Consider the following 14,896-nt stretch of genomic DNA (forward strand, 5'->3'; position numbering starts at 1 on the left):
CCTGTGGTTATACTGTGTTACATGGGCCATAAATCTAGCTCAGTTTCTTTTTCCTGGTAAGCACTGTGCTGACTGTTTTGGAATGTGACCCGCTGATGTTCTGCAAACTGCAGGGTTGGCCAAGGGCTGGGCCTGATGGCATGCAGGCCCCTCGATGGAGGGGCTGTTCTGCCGGCTCTCTTTCCTTTGCAGGCAGCCACAGGCACAGTCCCTGTCCCGCCCTTGATGACCACCCTGGGGAGTAGACCTCCCCGCGCGGCTGCTTCCTCCCTGTGCTCCCTCTGTGTGTCTTCCTGGGAGGGGGAGAGCTGCCTCTGGATGTCATTCCACCCACCTAGCATTTGAAGTGAGTCTTTTAATGAGATAGATATTTATGGATGAGGAAGCAAGAGGGTTATTGCAAGAGGCATGAAAGAACTTTCTACTAAGTACTATAATGCTGTGAATAAATTTGCCAATATCCCATCTTTTCTGGAGGATGGCTCTGATGACAGCTGCTGCTCATCAAGTTATGTTGGGCCCTAGATTTTGGGCCTTCTGCTCGCAGCCTGAGAAGATGATTTTGTGCCTGTTTCACTGGGCAAACACACTCTGTTCCGCACCCGTGACACTTCATGCATTGTTCTGAGGCCATGCCACCATCTTCTAGGGATTTGTGGGCCCTCAGGTGGCGGTCATGGCAATATCTACCTCACTGTGGTGCTGCTCTCCTGCAGGCCCCCTCAGGTGGGCAGGGAGTTTGGATGATGCTCAGAGTGTTCCTGCCATGTCAGCTCTGCTCACAGTGCCCTTCTATGCTGGACTTTGGGGAGCCAGAGTGGTAAGGGTGAGTTTCTAGAGGATGCTCAGGTAGACTCATCTCCTATCTGGATGGCCCTTGCCTCCACCCCCCCCCCCCCCCCCCCCGTGAACCAACCCTGCCAGGAGGTGTGAAGTAAAAGTTACGGTCATTGGAAAACCTGTGGACACATCCAACACCCTTCCTCCGGGATTGGATGGATCCCTGTTCCCTACTCTTGAGCTTGGGACTGTTGGTGACTGACCCACCAGGAAGATGGTGGAATCCTGAGGCTGATAGGGAGTGAGGAAATCCCCCCCTCCACCCAGGAGTCCTGGACAGGAAGAGATAATGCCTCCAGCCCCCAATATTACAGCTCCACCTGAAATCCCCTAACCTGGAGACTGCCAGGTTACAGTGTGGCTGTGTGCCTCCAAGACACTGGAGGGCAGTTAGTTGGCTGACAGGAGCAGGGGCTCTGCTGAGGTGGGTCAGGCAGAACAAGGGGAGAAAGGAGAATTCCTCCTTAAACAAGTACAGTAGGTCTATGGATAATTTTGAGTTGTCTTTATTCAAGGACCTGCTTTTACCCTGTATTTTGCTTCAACCCAGTCTCCAGGACCTAAGCTGATGTACCATGAGGACTTGCTGTATTTATAAAGCCCCACCCTCTGACACCTGTGTTCCAGTAGGATGGGTTCACTAGGGGGAGGTGGAGAGCACCCTACTTCTGGGCTGGAGATGCTTGTCCAACTCCCCGGAGAAAATTGAGGTTGGGATGAAACTGGACAACAGCCTGGCCTGCTCTCTGCAACCCTCTCCACTCAGCAGGTGCCTTGCTAACCTTCCAGTGTCGGATCTACAAATCTAACCATGACCGAGGACTGGGCTCTGAAGGCGCGTCTGCTGTAAAGGGAAGGATGACAGCAGCGTCAGATTACAGAGTGCAAGACAGCCGAGGTCCAGAAGGATGCAGTCCTGGCTGGTGTGGGGGCTGTGACACTCCCTGAGAGGGGCCCTCCACGCATGTGCACTGCCAGAAGCAGAGCCTTCTGAGGATGCTGGAATTGGGATGTCACCGTATTACAAAAGCTTAGTGGGGCTGGAGTAGGGCGGCGGCTCAGAGGAAACCTGCTGCTTTCCTCTTCTGGTTGGTCAGGAGAAGGTCAGGAGCACCTCAGGACAGAATGTGGTGGCACGTTGCCCCCTGCTGGATGGCAGTGGCACCACAGCACCTGGGGATCACCTGAAGGTGGGAGTCTCCTGGGGCACCAGAGGGTACTGTGTGTGCAGCAGCCCCACATTCGTGGAAGTAAAGATAAGGGCCAGGGCTATGGGTTCCTAACACCTCAGGTCTTCCTAACACTAGCCAGACTAGAGGGCTGGGACTCTGAGAGCAGGGTCTCCAACTGAAGACCATCACTACCCCATGCCTACAAGCCCCCTGTCCACTATCCATCCACCACTACCCCATCTCAACACCCCAGTTCATGTCAGGGCAGGTGCCTGGCACCACAGGGGAGACAGTGACAGGCCAACAAGAAGCTTGCCGTCCACACCCACAGACCATGTACCCAAGGGATAGATATGGCAGCCAGGGACCTAAAGGTGCTCTATCCAGAAAGGACCTGGGTGGGGCTTACACCAAGTCTTGGGCCTCCCAGCCCTGGAGACCCAGTGCTTGAATGAGGGCACCTGCCTGGAACCACATGGGCTTGTGGGGCATGTGGCCCTTTGGCCCTTGTTTCTTCAGAGAGTGTCTCAAGGACTGAAGGGAGGACGGAGCCATGCGTTCTAGAGACCACCCTTCTGCCAGTTAACCCATTCCTTGCTGCAAGCTGCCTCAAACAACAGCATCTCATGGCTACCATTTTCGGCTCTGCAATCAGCTGCGCTCAGCCTGCTGGTCTTGCCAGGCAGGGGTTGCTAGAAGCTGCTGCTCCAAGGCATTGTGCACTCAGGCCGTCTGTGTATCTTCTTCGTGGTACCCGAGCAGGTCAGCTAGGTGACAGCTGGCCTAGGCATCGCTGGTTCTGGGCTTTCTCCCTGTGTTCTTTGCAGTGTGACAGTTTCAGGAGAATCAAACTTCATTCCTGGGGGTTCAGGGTCTCAGAGGTGGGGGAAGGGAAAGAGGGAAAGAGATGGGCACAGCCAGAATGATATGCCAGGTGGAAACTGTCATTTGATGACCTATTCTCAGATGTCACATGGCATCTCATAGTAGGACAGTCCCAGCCCACCAGGATTCAAGGTCAGGAGACAGATTTCACTTCCAGGTCACACTATCGGTCACAATCCAGGGAAGATAAAGTTAGGTGATGGATGGATGGACTGATGGTAGATTAGATGGCTAGGAAGGGTGGGGGTGGGGGAGTTAGACAGAAGGACCCTCTCTGGGAATTCTGGCTCCCTCTCAAATGCCCTGTTGCACCTGTCTGAGTCCTGTCCTGACACACTGGTCCATAGTCTCTGTGAAAGCAGGCCCAGTTCAGAGGAAAACATCCTCTGCTTAGTGGAATCACACAACTAAATGCCCTTTGTGACTGGCTTCTGCCACAAACCTCAAGGTTCGTCCACATGTCAGCACTTCCTTTTATGGATGGAAAGCAGGGCCTTTTGCATGTACGTAATGCTTTACCCACCCAATACTTGGGGTGTCTCTACCTTTGGCTACTGTGAAGAGTGGGGCTGCACATCAGCTCCAAGTTTTTGAGCTAATATATGTTTGTATTTCTCTTGGGTAAACCCATCAGAGTGGGGTTGCTGGCTTCCATGGCAACTCTGGGTTTACTGAGGACCACCTAGACTGCTGTCCAGCATGGTTGCCCCATTCTATAGCCTGCCCCCCACATCCTAGCTGAAACGCTGGTCAGGGGTGCCAGAGGGGGAGAAGGGGAGATGAGTTGTGTTTCCTTGATAACCAGCATGTTGGCAATTGGTGTGTCTTCTTTGAGGAAACATCCATTCAGGCCTTTTGCCCATTGTTTGAGTCACTTGTTACTATGACTTGAAAAATTTCCTCATAAGTGGATCTTTGTGAGTTGCACTCACTTGTATGTGACTTAAATTCCACGGTGATGGTCATTGGTGAAAAGGGGCAGGGCCAAGGAAGGCGAACCAATCCCAGTGTCTGATTTCCAGTCTCTTCCTTCTCCCCAAACCATGTCTGGAGTGGCAGAAAGTATAGCCCTGAGGACCTTTCTCCCTGGTGTCCTGCCCTGTGAGGTGCTGCTTGGGGAAGCCTCAGCTGTGGTGGGGGTGTCCTGCTCAGGCGCGGTGCCAGGTGCTCTGCTTTAGTGGGCCCTTGGGCCTTGGGAACACTCCAAGCCTGAGAGACAGGCAATGAGCGAAGGGATGGGGGAGCAATGCTTAAAGATCTGCTCTCTTCTCCTCCTCCGTGTGCTAGATACCGGTTCTTTGGGAAACTCAGAGAAAAATATTTTTATGTGTTCCCTAAACCAAACACGAGCACACCCTCCATCTCCATGAAGAGGCCCCACCCAAAATCATCTTTGGGGATATCCCCTACCTTAACACAAGGGTTTGTGCAGCTAGTGCCACTCCCTGAAAAGGGTGACAAAACCCTCTTTGGTCCTCTCTTTGGTCTCTTGTGCTCACCTCTGCTCTTGGGAGCTGGGCTGTGAATTGCTGCTGCCTCTGGCTTTGGGGGCACCATATTTCTCTTCAATTTCTGTTTCTCTTAATGAGAAAAAAATGATCCTTTTTGTTGGGGGTAGACCAGAGGCTATAGCAGTGGCTGCGGAAATTGCCCCTGGTGATACTGTTTTAAAATGGGAACTGGGGCCTCCCTGGTGGCACAAGGGGTTAAGACACAGCCTATGAGGCTGTCCCACAGCAGCACGAGTTCTATCCCCAGCCAGGGAGCTACCCACATGGCACAGCAGACCTCTCCTGTCTCGCCCGCTGCTCCCCTCAGCAGTGTATTTCAGTACATCTACCTGTTCTGCTCCCCACTCTGTCTCTGTTGAATCTTCTCACCACCCACACCTCTGGCCTGTACCCCAGTTCTTGTATGCATAAATAAATAAATCTTTTTTAAAACAAAACAAAACAAAAACGGGAACTATTCCTGCCATACCAGGAAGCTGTCCTTGGCCTTGCCGTTTAGTAGCCTTCTCGGTGCAGATTCTGCCCTTCTGGGGCTGGCTCCCTGGCAACCGAGCCTGCCTTTCTTGGCCTTTACTTCTGTCCCTGGCACCTTGCCCATAGATGACACTCAGGCACCCAAGGAAGGCTAACTCCAGAGGACTGACACCAAGACCTCAGCGCCTGCCCCCACCCCCGCCCATCCTGAGAATATCCATAGAGGGTCCCCTTGGGCCAATGTGGCCTGGGTTCCTGCTCTTTCCCTAACATGCCCAGTGCTCAGACCCTGTGCTTGCTCAACCGAAGAGCTATGACTTGTACAGGAGGAGGGGACTGGTTCTGGAATGCAGTGTACCACCCCTGTGCTGGAGTCGGGGCTAATCCAATCTAAACACATTGGTCTCGTGCCTGGCAGGTGCTGGTCCAGGAGGTGGATACCCTCTCCTCTGCTGGATGCCTTTGGGGTCTTCATCTCATCCCCTAATCAGACAGCAAGCCGCTCCAAGCTGCTAAGGGCTCTCTGCATGCCAGTGGCCATCACTGGGTGCTAGGGAAGGAAGGCCCTCCCTCTCTCTCCCTGCCCAGAAACTTCCTATATCCCTGGCAGCTGGCAGGCATGACTGGGCACCTACTGGGTGCTTGGGCTGTCTTGAGCCATGGGTGGGAGCCATCAGCATTTGCCAGCCACCTCCCTGGGGCTGGCTGTGTCCCTTATCCCAGCAGGGGTGCTAGCCCCACTCCTTTACAGAATTTCCCCAGAATCAGGACGCAGCAGGTGTTCAGAGAGAAAAAGAACTGCTGGTGGAAGGCAGGTGCCCACACAGTCAATGCCCCACAGGGGCTCCAGGTGTCTAGGGGAAGGGACTGCCTCTTTGGGGAGGGCCCCCAATGTACCTGGGCCCTGTGCCTCTTCCTTTTCTTGAGGCTGTCCCTTTTCCCCTCATTAATCCCACACCTCCCCCTCTTCAACCTCCAGTTCTGCTCTCTGACCCTCATCTCTGCCTTCCCTGTACTCCCTCTGCCTAGGCTATGGATGCCCAGGGGGCCCCTTTCTTCAGCCCCTTCAAAGCTCCTGCCCACCACAGCCTCCTTGCTGTCAGACTGCCCAAACTTTGTCCCCAGCCTCGGCCCCAAGTGCACCCTCTGGAATCTTCTGTGGGCTCTGCTGGACCCATGTTCCCTAACACCTCTAGGGGCTACACAGCCCTGAGGCCTGGGCGTTTCTCCCTCTCCCACATGCGTGTGCCTCCACACCCACTCCCCCAGACTCCTACTCCCAGAGCCCCCCAGGGCAAACCTGACTGGTCATTCTCCTTACTCCTGATCCCCCTCAGGGGAAGGGACCCCAGGATCATATAAGACCTGGGGTCTGACCTTGAGAACCCTCTAGCTCCTCCCAGCAGCATGCTGTGCTCAGCTTTCTTTCTACTGGCTCCCACTCACCCTGGTGGGTTCATCTCCGTGGCCAGCTCCTAGAAGTGTGCGGCTGACCCCTGAGCCAGCTGGCCAGCTTGCCCCTCCCCAGACATGTTGGTTGTACCTCCTCCTGTCTTCCCAACCCCAATTATCAGGGACTGCTCTCCCAGGCACGTAGTAGGTGCTCAGTTTTTGTTGAATGAACAGATTGCCCTGTGGAAACTGTCCTGTCCAAGGTCATGGCAGGAAGGCTTCTGGAAAGGGGAATGGGCGGTCAAAAGTCACCAGGGGCCGCCCTGGGGATCCCTTGGGGTTGCAACCCTTTGGGACTTGGATCAAAGATGGGCAGGCTATTGGGCTAGGGCAGCGCGAGGGGAAGCTGAGGAGGGGGGCATGGGCCAGCCTCAGGGCAATAGGTTTCCTTTGGCTTTGGGGAGCTGAAAATCTGCCTAGACTCGGATGTGGGGCTTTGAGGCCATTGGACCCCATGTCCTTCACTCTCTTCCCTCCCCAAGTTAGACGGTTCCGGACAACCCAGCACCTCTCCTCTCTTGGGGCAGAACCCTCTGAGAATTGAGCTCTATGGGCCAGGAGGTGGCGAGGAGAGGGAAGAGAGACCCCATATCCCTCTCATCAGTTTCTAGCCTGCTGATGCTCAAGGGGACCCGGTACCACTAGCCAGCAGCTGTGGTTTTCCTGATTGGTGTGAAAAACAGCCAAGAAAATCAAAGTCAAACCATGCTAGTTTGCTCAGGCTGCTGTGACAAACCACCCCGCACAGGGAGCGGCGGGGCCGGGGGATGGGGGTGGTTTGGGGCGGAGGGGGCGTGTGGTGAGAACAACAAATACTTATTCTTTCAGTTCTGGAGGCTGGAGCCCAAGATCAAGGTGTCAGCAGCTTGGCCCCTCCTGAGGTTCTGAGGGAGAGTCGGCCCCGAGTCCCCCTCCCTTCTGTGGTCTGTTGGCTTCCTGGGCCTGGAGAGGCATCACCCCATATCTGCCTCCATCGCACAGCTCCTCCCTGTGTGTGCCCAGGTCTCTCTCTTACAAGGACACTGGTCATGGATTAGGGCCACCCTCCTGACCTCATTCTAACTTGCAAGGATCCTGTCTCCAGATAAGGCCACACTCATAGCTATGGAGCTTAGGACTCTGACATGTCTTTTGGGGGGAGGCAAGTCAACCCATATCCTAAACTAGGAAAAATCTCATCCAGCAGTACTGGGTGGGGAGTACTGCCCTTCAGGACTACTGGTGGTCCATCAGGCTCTGCAGCGGCCCTCCCCTCTCTGCCTTGAATCCAGTGTGGCTCCCCTGCCCTGCAGGAAATCTCACTTCCTGTGGGGAGGTGCTCACAGCCCAATGTCCTGCTCTCCAGGTTTTGCTGTCCCTCACACCTACCTTCCCTCTATCAGCAGCCTCAGTTTCTCTATCCTGGTGGCCAGAGCTGTGGCTTCAGCCAAGCCATGCTTTTAGCTTTGGAGCACTGTCCTGTTTCCCAGGCCTGGCTGGGGGAGTCCCTGCTCAGTGCCCAAATTGCATCCTGTGACGACCCCCCTCCCCGGGAAGCCCAGTGGCCCCTCTCCATCAAAGGATTAGGGTGACAAGGCCTGAATGTCAAGCCTAGAGCATCCTGCCATCTCCCTAGTCTGCCTCATGCCTGTGGCATGAACCTTGTCAGGCTGTTCGCGGCTGGAAGTATCTGCTGCACTGAGGAGAAATCTCAAGTCATGCTCCTACCTCAGAGTTGCTCACATCCACAGACTTGGAGGAGGAATTCCATGTACCACTCAGGCTTTTTAGGACTCCTACTAATTCTTGCTTTGAATGTCTTAAGAAATCTAGTTAGCAAGATGCCACCTTGTCATAAAAAGAAAGGAGATAATTGAGAGGCAATTTCTTTTGTATTCTCCTCAGGGAGGTATTAATACATGGAACTCTCTGGGCCTGATCATCTCAAGACTCTGACTGACAACTGGAGCTCTGGGTTTCTTGGACAAAGTCCTTACACTTGGAAGATTCTTTTTCCTCTTCTGAGGGCTTCCATCAGGGCAGTCTCCGAGGGCTTCCAGGAGGAGGTGGCAATGGGCTATTTATGCCAGCAAGGAAGGGATCCTGGCAGTGTCCCTGTCGCTGGCCCATGGAAAGTGGTTGAGGGCAGCGTCTTCCCCTTCCAGTGGACCCAGGCCAACCCTGGCTCTAGAAGCCTCAGTGTACTTTACTTCTTCCCTGAAGCCCAAGGCAATAAGTGGCTTATATATTGATACACAGGATTGAAGTATAACCATCAAACAGAGACATATACCCTAGCAGGACAGAGTTATCGGAGGTAACCCTGGCTCTAGAAGCCTCAGTGTACTTTACTTCTTCCCTGAGAGAATCATGCCCTTCCTATGGTAAGATACTGCCCCATAGACTATTGGGGAGGGGCCCTGGTCTTACCTGGCAGCTGCAGGCCCATGGATCAATTGCCAGCAGAGCTGCCTGTGCAAGTGCTATGTGTTTACTCCCCTGTCCACGCGGAGGTGGAGGAGACAGTGTATGTCCTCAGGACCTCTTCACCCAGGGACTGCTCACCATGGCCAAGTGGTCACCAGGAAGCAGGCACCAGGTCTTGTCTAAGTCCCCTCCAGGCTCAGAAAATGTTTGAGTAATTTGGATTGGAAGACCTTTGGTGTGGCCTTGTAGGGATGGCTAGTGAGTGGCAGGAGGCAGTGGGAGCAGGAAGCTCAGAGGCCAGCAGGGCTTGCTGACAGGCCAACCATGAGCAAGAGTGGAGAGGCCACCTGTGCAGACTTCTGGTCAGCCCTCATTGACCCCAAACCGCACTTGACCTGCCCTGGTGTAGGTCTTGCTCATCCTGGGCCACACTCTCACTTTCTAGATTTTGTATGAGCTCTGACAGCAGCCTAGGGACACCACCAGGGAGTCCCTGGATGGCTGTGCTCCAACCTGGAAACCCCAATGGGGCTATAGATACGTGAGAATATTTCCTATCTCTGTATTTGTGTGACCTATACACCTGTATCTTGAACCCTTACTCCCTCCCAATCTCCTGGACAATGTTATTGCCTTGCACAGATGAAAAGACAAGAAAAGGGAAATGACCTTGCACCAAACAGGAGGAGGCTGTCTCTAATGCAGTTCTCTCCTGCTGGAAGCCTCTGCCTGCTGACAGCTGCTTAGATACCTGCCTGACATATCTCTTGTGGCCTTTCTGTCTCTGTGTGCTCTCTTTGCCCCCAGGATGACAATTTCTACCTCTGAGACCTCAGATAACTCTGTCCTGCTAGGGTATATGTCTCTGTTTGATGGTTATACTTCAATCCTGTGTATCAATATATAAGTCACTTATTGCCTTGGGCTAGTGATTGCGCTTCTCCATGCCTCAGTTTCCCCATCTGTAAATTAGGGGGTTAAATAAGAAAATATACATAAGGAATTTCACCTAATGCCTGGTACTGAGTAAGAATTGATGGGTGTTAAATGTTGTTACTAATATTAGTCTGTCTTTGTTAAGTGACATTCTCCACATTCATGCTTTGTGGTGGATTCTGACCCTGGCATGGGGACCCAGGGATGAAAATGCCCCTTATCCCTATCCACAAAGACTCCAGTTCAATGGGGGAGAAATTCGTGTGACCAATTAAAGCACACAATGCCACAGGACTCATGACTTAGAAATGCAAACCCAAATACATTGTCATGATCTGCCTGAAGATGAAGAAAGCTCTGGAAGCTCCATGGTTCTAGTGTTGGCCAGAGGGCAGGGAAGCAGGCACTTGGTGGGAACAGTGTCAGTGCCGCCTGGATGGAGGGCAAGGTGGCAGGGTACATTGACCTTTCAATTGCCCTGCCCCTGAGATGCCAGTTCTGGATATGAGTCCACCTGAAACTTGCAAAGATGTTGGTTATGTTCAAGGGTTGGGATCCACCATTTTAACTGACCAAAACCACCCTTAATGGGCCCCAGTTGGTGACTGGGTGAATACGTTATGGTGTGACTAAACACAACCTTTATGAAAGAGGTTGAGCTATGTGTGTTGACTTGGAATGTATGTAAAATTTATTAAGTGAAAACAGCCAATCAAAATCCCCAGTGGTGGAACTGAAGGGATAGGGACTCCCTTTGTATTCTAACAGCCTTGGATGATTCTGGAAGGATACTAAGACCTTTATAGTGGTTGGCTCAGAATTGCCTGGGGCAGGGCGCGATAAGGCTGGGAGGCACAGTTTTCGTTGGTTAGCAGGATGGATTTGTTGCATTCATAATTTGAGAAGAAATAGAGAGTTTGAAAATTGCAGGAGCTGAGGAGGAAGGCACAACATTTTTGTTACCTGTCACCTTCTCTCCCCATGTCACCTCATGCTGGGATTCCTGGCCTCCTGATGTGGGAAGGCTTTACCCAAAGCCCTGTCTTATCCTCACATGGAGGGTGGGGACCCCTATGCTGTTAGAACCTACAGACTCTGGGGCTTGTCACCTGCAGGCTGTCCCCTCCAGGGTAGGGACTGCTTGAGACCCCTGCCTCCAGGGCTGGGCAGTACCCCTTCCTTCAACATCACCAGAGTGCCCACTTGGTGTGACCCTCTGCCCGGCACACAGTAGGTGTTCAGGGGTGGTTCCCAGCCCCGCTGCTGCACAGACGACCCACCCAGGCTGCCAGTGTTTGTCTAGGTCAAGCACCTGCCGGTGTGGTTGGTGGTATTGCGCTGGGGCAGGCGGGAAGTTGCGCTGGGGATAGGGGTGTTTGTGGGTGGGCGGCGCCGACACCTCCCCGGGCGGGTCCCTGGGGTGCGCTGACAGGGCGGGTGCCGAGGCCGGCGCCGAAGGAGGCTGCCCGCCCGCCCGCCCGCGCCGCTGGGGGCCGCCCGCGGGCCGCCTCGGCCAGAGCGCGCCGTGCGCCCCGGGCCCCGCGCCGGCACACGCTTGGCGGCCGCGGCGGCGACACGCGCGGCGACGGCGGAGCCGGGCCGGGCAGCAGGAATGCGGAACCGGCGCGCGGGCTGAGGCCGCCGAGGATGGCGCAGGGGCGGCGGCGGCGGCGGGCGGCTCGCGCGGGGCCCTAGTGCGGCGGGGCTGACGCTCGCGGCCCCGGCATCGCCAGCGGGCGCATCGCGGCCATGGCCAAGGAGCGGCGGCGGGCTGTGCTGGAGCTGCTGCAGCGGCCGGGGAACGCTCGCTGCGCCGACTGCGGCGCCCCGGGTAGGTGCTGGCCCCGGGTGGGTTCAGTCTGGGGTGCGGCCCGGATGGGTGCAGGCTGGGGTGGGTGCAGGTGCGGGCTGGGTGCGCCCTGCATAGGTGCCGGCTCGTGTGGGTGTGGGACTAGGCTGGACGTGGCCCGGGTCGGTTGGGGCCGGTGCGTGCGCCCAGGGTGGATGCCCTTCTGGGTGGGTGCCGGCCTGGCCGCCAACCTCGGGGATGGGGAGGGGTGCGGCGGCGCCTGCGTGGCTGAGGGACTCGGGCCACACAGCTGGGTCCCTGCTCGGGTGGGGCGCAGGCCCAGCCGGAGTGCACCTGTAGGGACCCGAACGTCGCCCCTGGGCAAGGGCCGCACTGGAGGGCGCCTCCCAAGCCCCTGGCCTGCGTCTCTGTTGCGCTGTCCCCTCCCCCGCCGGGCTGCGTGTGTCGCTGTCACCCGCGGACCACCGCCGCGTTGCGAAACCTCGGACTCCGCAAAAAAAAAAAAAGAGGAAATCGCGCAGAGCCTCTGGCTGCAGGGAGAGAACCACAGAGTTCCTGCCGGCTACAGACACTGGCCTGCAGGCTCTGTGCATGAGTGTGGGGGTCCACCTGGCTCGCCACCACCTGGAGGTGACGTCATGGGTCCCCAGCCTGGAGCTATCCTCCTGCACCACGCCCGCCATAGCAGGGAAGAGAGCCCCTGCCACCCACACGTGGACCCTGAGGGAGAGGACTCCCCTCCCCCTTCCCGCAGCTCTGGGGCAGGTGTGGCCAGTTCAGATGGGGGCGGGGTGGGGGGTGCGGGGAGGGCAGGTAGGACTCAGAACAGGCACGGAGCCCAGCTGCACCCTGTCTTCTTACAGGCATCCACTGGACTTTGTTCTTGGGTGGCCGCTGCTCTGGTGTGATTTTTAGGGCGTTGCAGTGGCCAGGGTGCTTCCTCTCCGTCGGAGGGCTGCTAGTCCTGGGCTTGGCAGGAGGAGGGAAGCCCCAGCAGGCTGCTTCTGAGCTCTAGTTTCCCCTCCCCCAGCGTGTGGGTGGGGCAGGCACAACTTCTAAAGGACCCCTTGCTCAAGCTTCCCAGGGTGGAGGATGGCCCCTCTCAGCAGCTGTCCCCAAGGCGCTGCAGGGGGATATTGGACATACTACCTGGCATTTCTAAGTCTGAACCACTCAGAACGAACCTAACACACCACCGAGTGGTTCATGCCCCCTGAGAGGGTGGGGATATGGGTTTGAGATATGCATCTTCTGGACACCCCTAAAATAGGACCAAGTTCTCAGCTCCCCCTTCCCCCACTTCCTGACCAAGGGGTCTCTAGCAGCCCCACTCTGGGGAATCTGCTGGCCAGTGCAGTGTGGTGAGGAGAGGCCACACCAGGAGCTTGATTGTCTCAGAGGGAGGCAATGGCAGCCTTTCCTGGAGGTCAGGCAGGGCAGAGGTGGCCTCCCCTGGCCCCTGAGCAGGCCACTGCATGGTGCAGCGTCACCACCAGACCCGCACGCTGCTCTAGCTAGCTGGTGGGGCTCACCGCAGTTTCTCCCCCACCTCTTCTGCAGACCTGTATTTCCACTTCTTTAGCAAAGCTGGTGGTATCAGGGAGAGGTTGGTGAGAAAGGGCAGTCAGCACTTATACTCTGCCGGGGGTGGGGATAGGCCTGTCCTTCACCTTTCTGGCCACACTGCTTATGGCTGACTTTTTTGGACACAGGGCCTCCCTCCAGCCTGACAGGTGAAAGAAGGTCTTCTTTGGTGTGTCTGGCCTCCAGTGTCTTCTCCCCTCCCATGGGCACTCCCTTCCCCAGCCCATTGGCTGATCCAGGGGCCTTTTCCCTCTCCATTGGCTCTTGAACAGAGCCCGGCACTCCCTGGCACCGGCTGCGCTCCTGGTTTTTCAGAACTGCCCATGACATCACCATCATGCCTCAGCTGTCTGACAGTCCCATGGAGCAGGCAAGATATTGTCCCCATTTTACAACTAGGGAAACTGAGACTTTGAGAACTTGAACTGTCTTGGGGGACATGGTACTTCAAATCTGACCAGTCCTTTATACCCAATCTTTGTGCCCCTTTTTAGGCCTCCTGCCCTGCTCCTGGGGTGTCAAAAGCAGGAGATCTACTGCTCAGCTTTCCCCTTAGGGCCTCTGGAAATGCCCACCCAGTCTCTCTGCTTCTTGGCTGAAGCCTGCCTGGCCTCTTTATGTTCTGTGCCACTGTGGGGTGCAGCTGTGGCTTCCCATTCCTGGTGTGGTCCCAGTGGGCATCCAGGGACCACCCTCACATTGATGGGGGCACTGTGTTATGCTGTGGTCAGAATTTCTTCCTAATAGCTACTCTTTCTGACCGTAGCTGGACAGGAGGCCATTGCTGCGGTGAGGGTCCCCACAGCTCTGTCCAGCAGGACACAGGGTAGGCCTGGGCCACTTCTCACCACTAGGTATGGGGATTTGGGTACATATGGGCAGACCTGGTCAGGTGTCCATGCGAGGGCTGCTGGAAGCAAGGCAATCTGGTGGGGGACAGCAGCTCCCTCTGTATCTGGTCCCAGGCCCTTCCAGTAATAGGCTTCCCCTGCCCTGATATCTGGATGTGAGTGGCCTTTGGGGCTAATCCTAGCAGCTCAGCTTAGCCAGGACTGGAGGATGTGCCTGAAAGATAGGTGGCAAACTCAGAACAGGAATAATGTTCAACCCTGGAAGGCTTCAAGGCAGGGATGACTTTCCAGAAATTGCTGTAATTCAGGATAGAAGCACCTTGGTGGGGAGGAATGTAGGAATTGGGCCTAGTTTCAGCAGGGTCCCTTGTGGCAAGGTGGCTGGCAGGGGGCTGCTGAGGAGTGGGTTGGGCTGATAGCCCCTCTTCCTGGGATAGCAGGGACTTAAAAAAAACTTTTTCCTATGGTGTTAAAATATATATAACATACAAATTACCATTTTAACCATTTTTAATGTAGTATGGTGACATTAAGTTCATTCACACTGCAACCATCAACACCTCTTTTCATCTTGTAAAACTGAAACTCTGTCCCTGTTAGACACTAACTCCCATCCCCTCCCCCAGGCCCTGGCAACCACGATCCACTTCTTGTCTCCAGGGGCCTCATAATTGGAATCACACAGTGTTTGTCCTTTTGTGTCTGGCTTATTTCACTCAGCATGTCTTCAATTATTTATCCATGTTGTAGCAGGTAGCAGAATTCCCTTCCTTTTAAAGTTTGAATAATATTCCCTTATGTGGATGGGCCACATTTTGTTTATCCCTTCATCCCTCGGTGGACACTTGGGTAGCTTCCACCTCTTGGCTGTTGTAAGTCATGCGGCTGTGAATATGGGTAGACAAGTGTCTGAGTTCCCACTTTCAGTCTTGGGTTTATACCAAGGAGGGGCATTTTGGATCCATGGAGATGCCG

At 55.2% G+C, this 14,896-nt stretch overlaps 1 protein-coding gene across 1 annotated transcript in view; it reads left to right on the forward strand.

Moving 5' to 3' along the window:
• Positions 1–11,425: 11,425 nt before the first annotated feature.
• ADAP1 (ArfGAP with dual PH domains 1) overlaps positions 11,426–14,896 on the forward strand; it is a gene marked incomplete at both ends in the record, with an annotated part of 45,785 nt that continues 42,314 nt past the window's right edge. Inside the window, one exon of the mRNA XM_084250871.1 lies at positions 11,426–11,507. Coding sequence (XP_084106997.1) covers positions 11,426–11,507 — 82 coding nt within the window. The remainder of the gene's footprint in view (positions 11,508–14,896) is intronic.

The sequence above is a fragment of the Talpa europaea genome (genome assembly GCF_964194135.1).
Source record: "Talpa europaea genome assembly, chromosome: 12".
NCBI classification, from domain to species: Eukaryota; Metazoa; Chordata; class Mammalia; order Eulipotyphla; family Talpidae; genus Talpa; species Talpa europaea.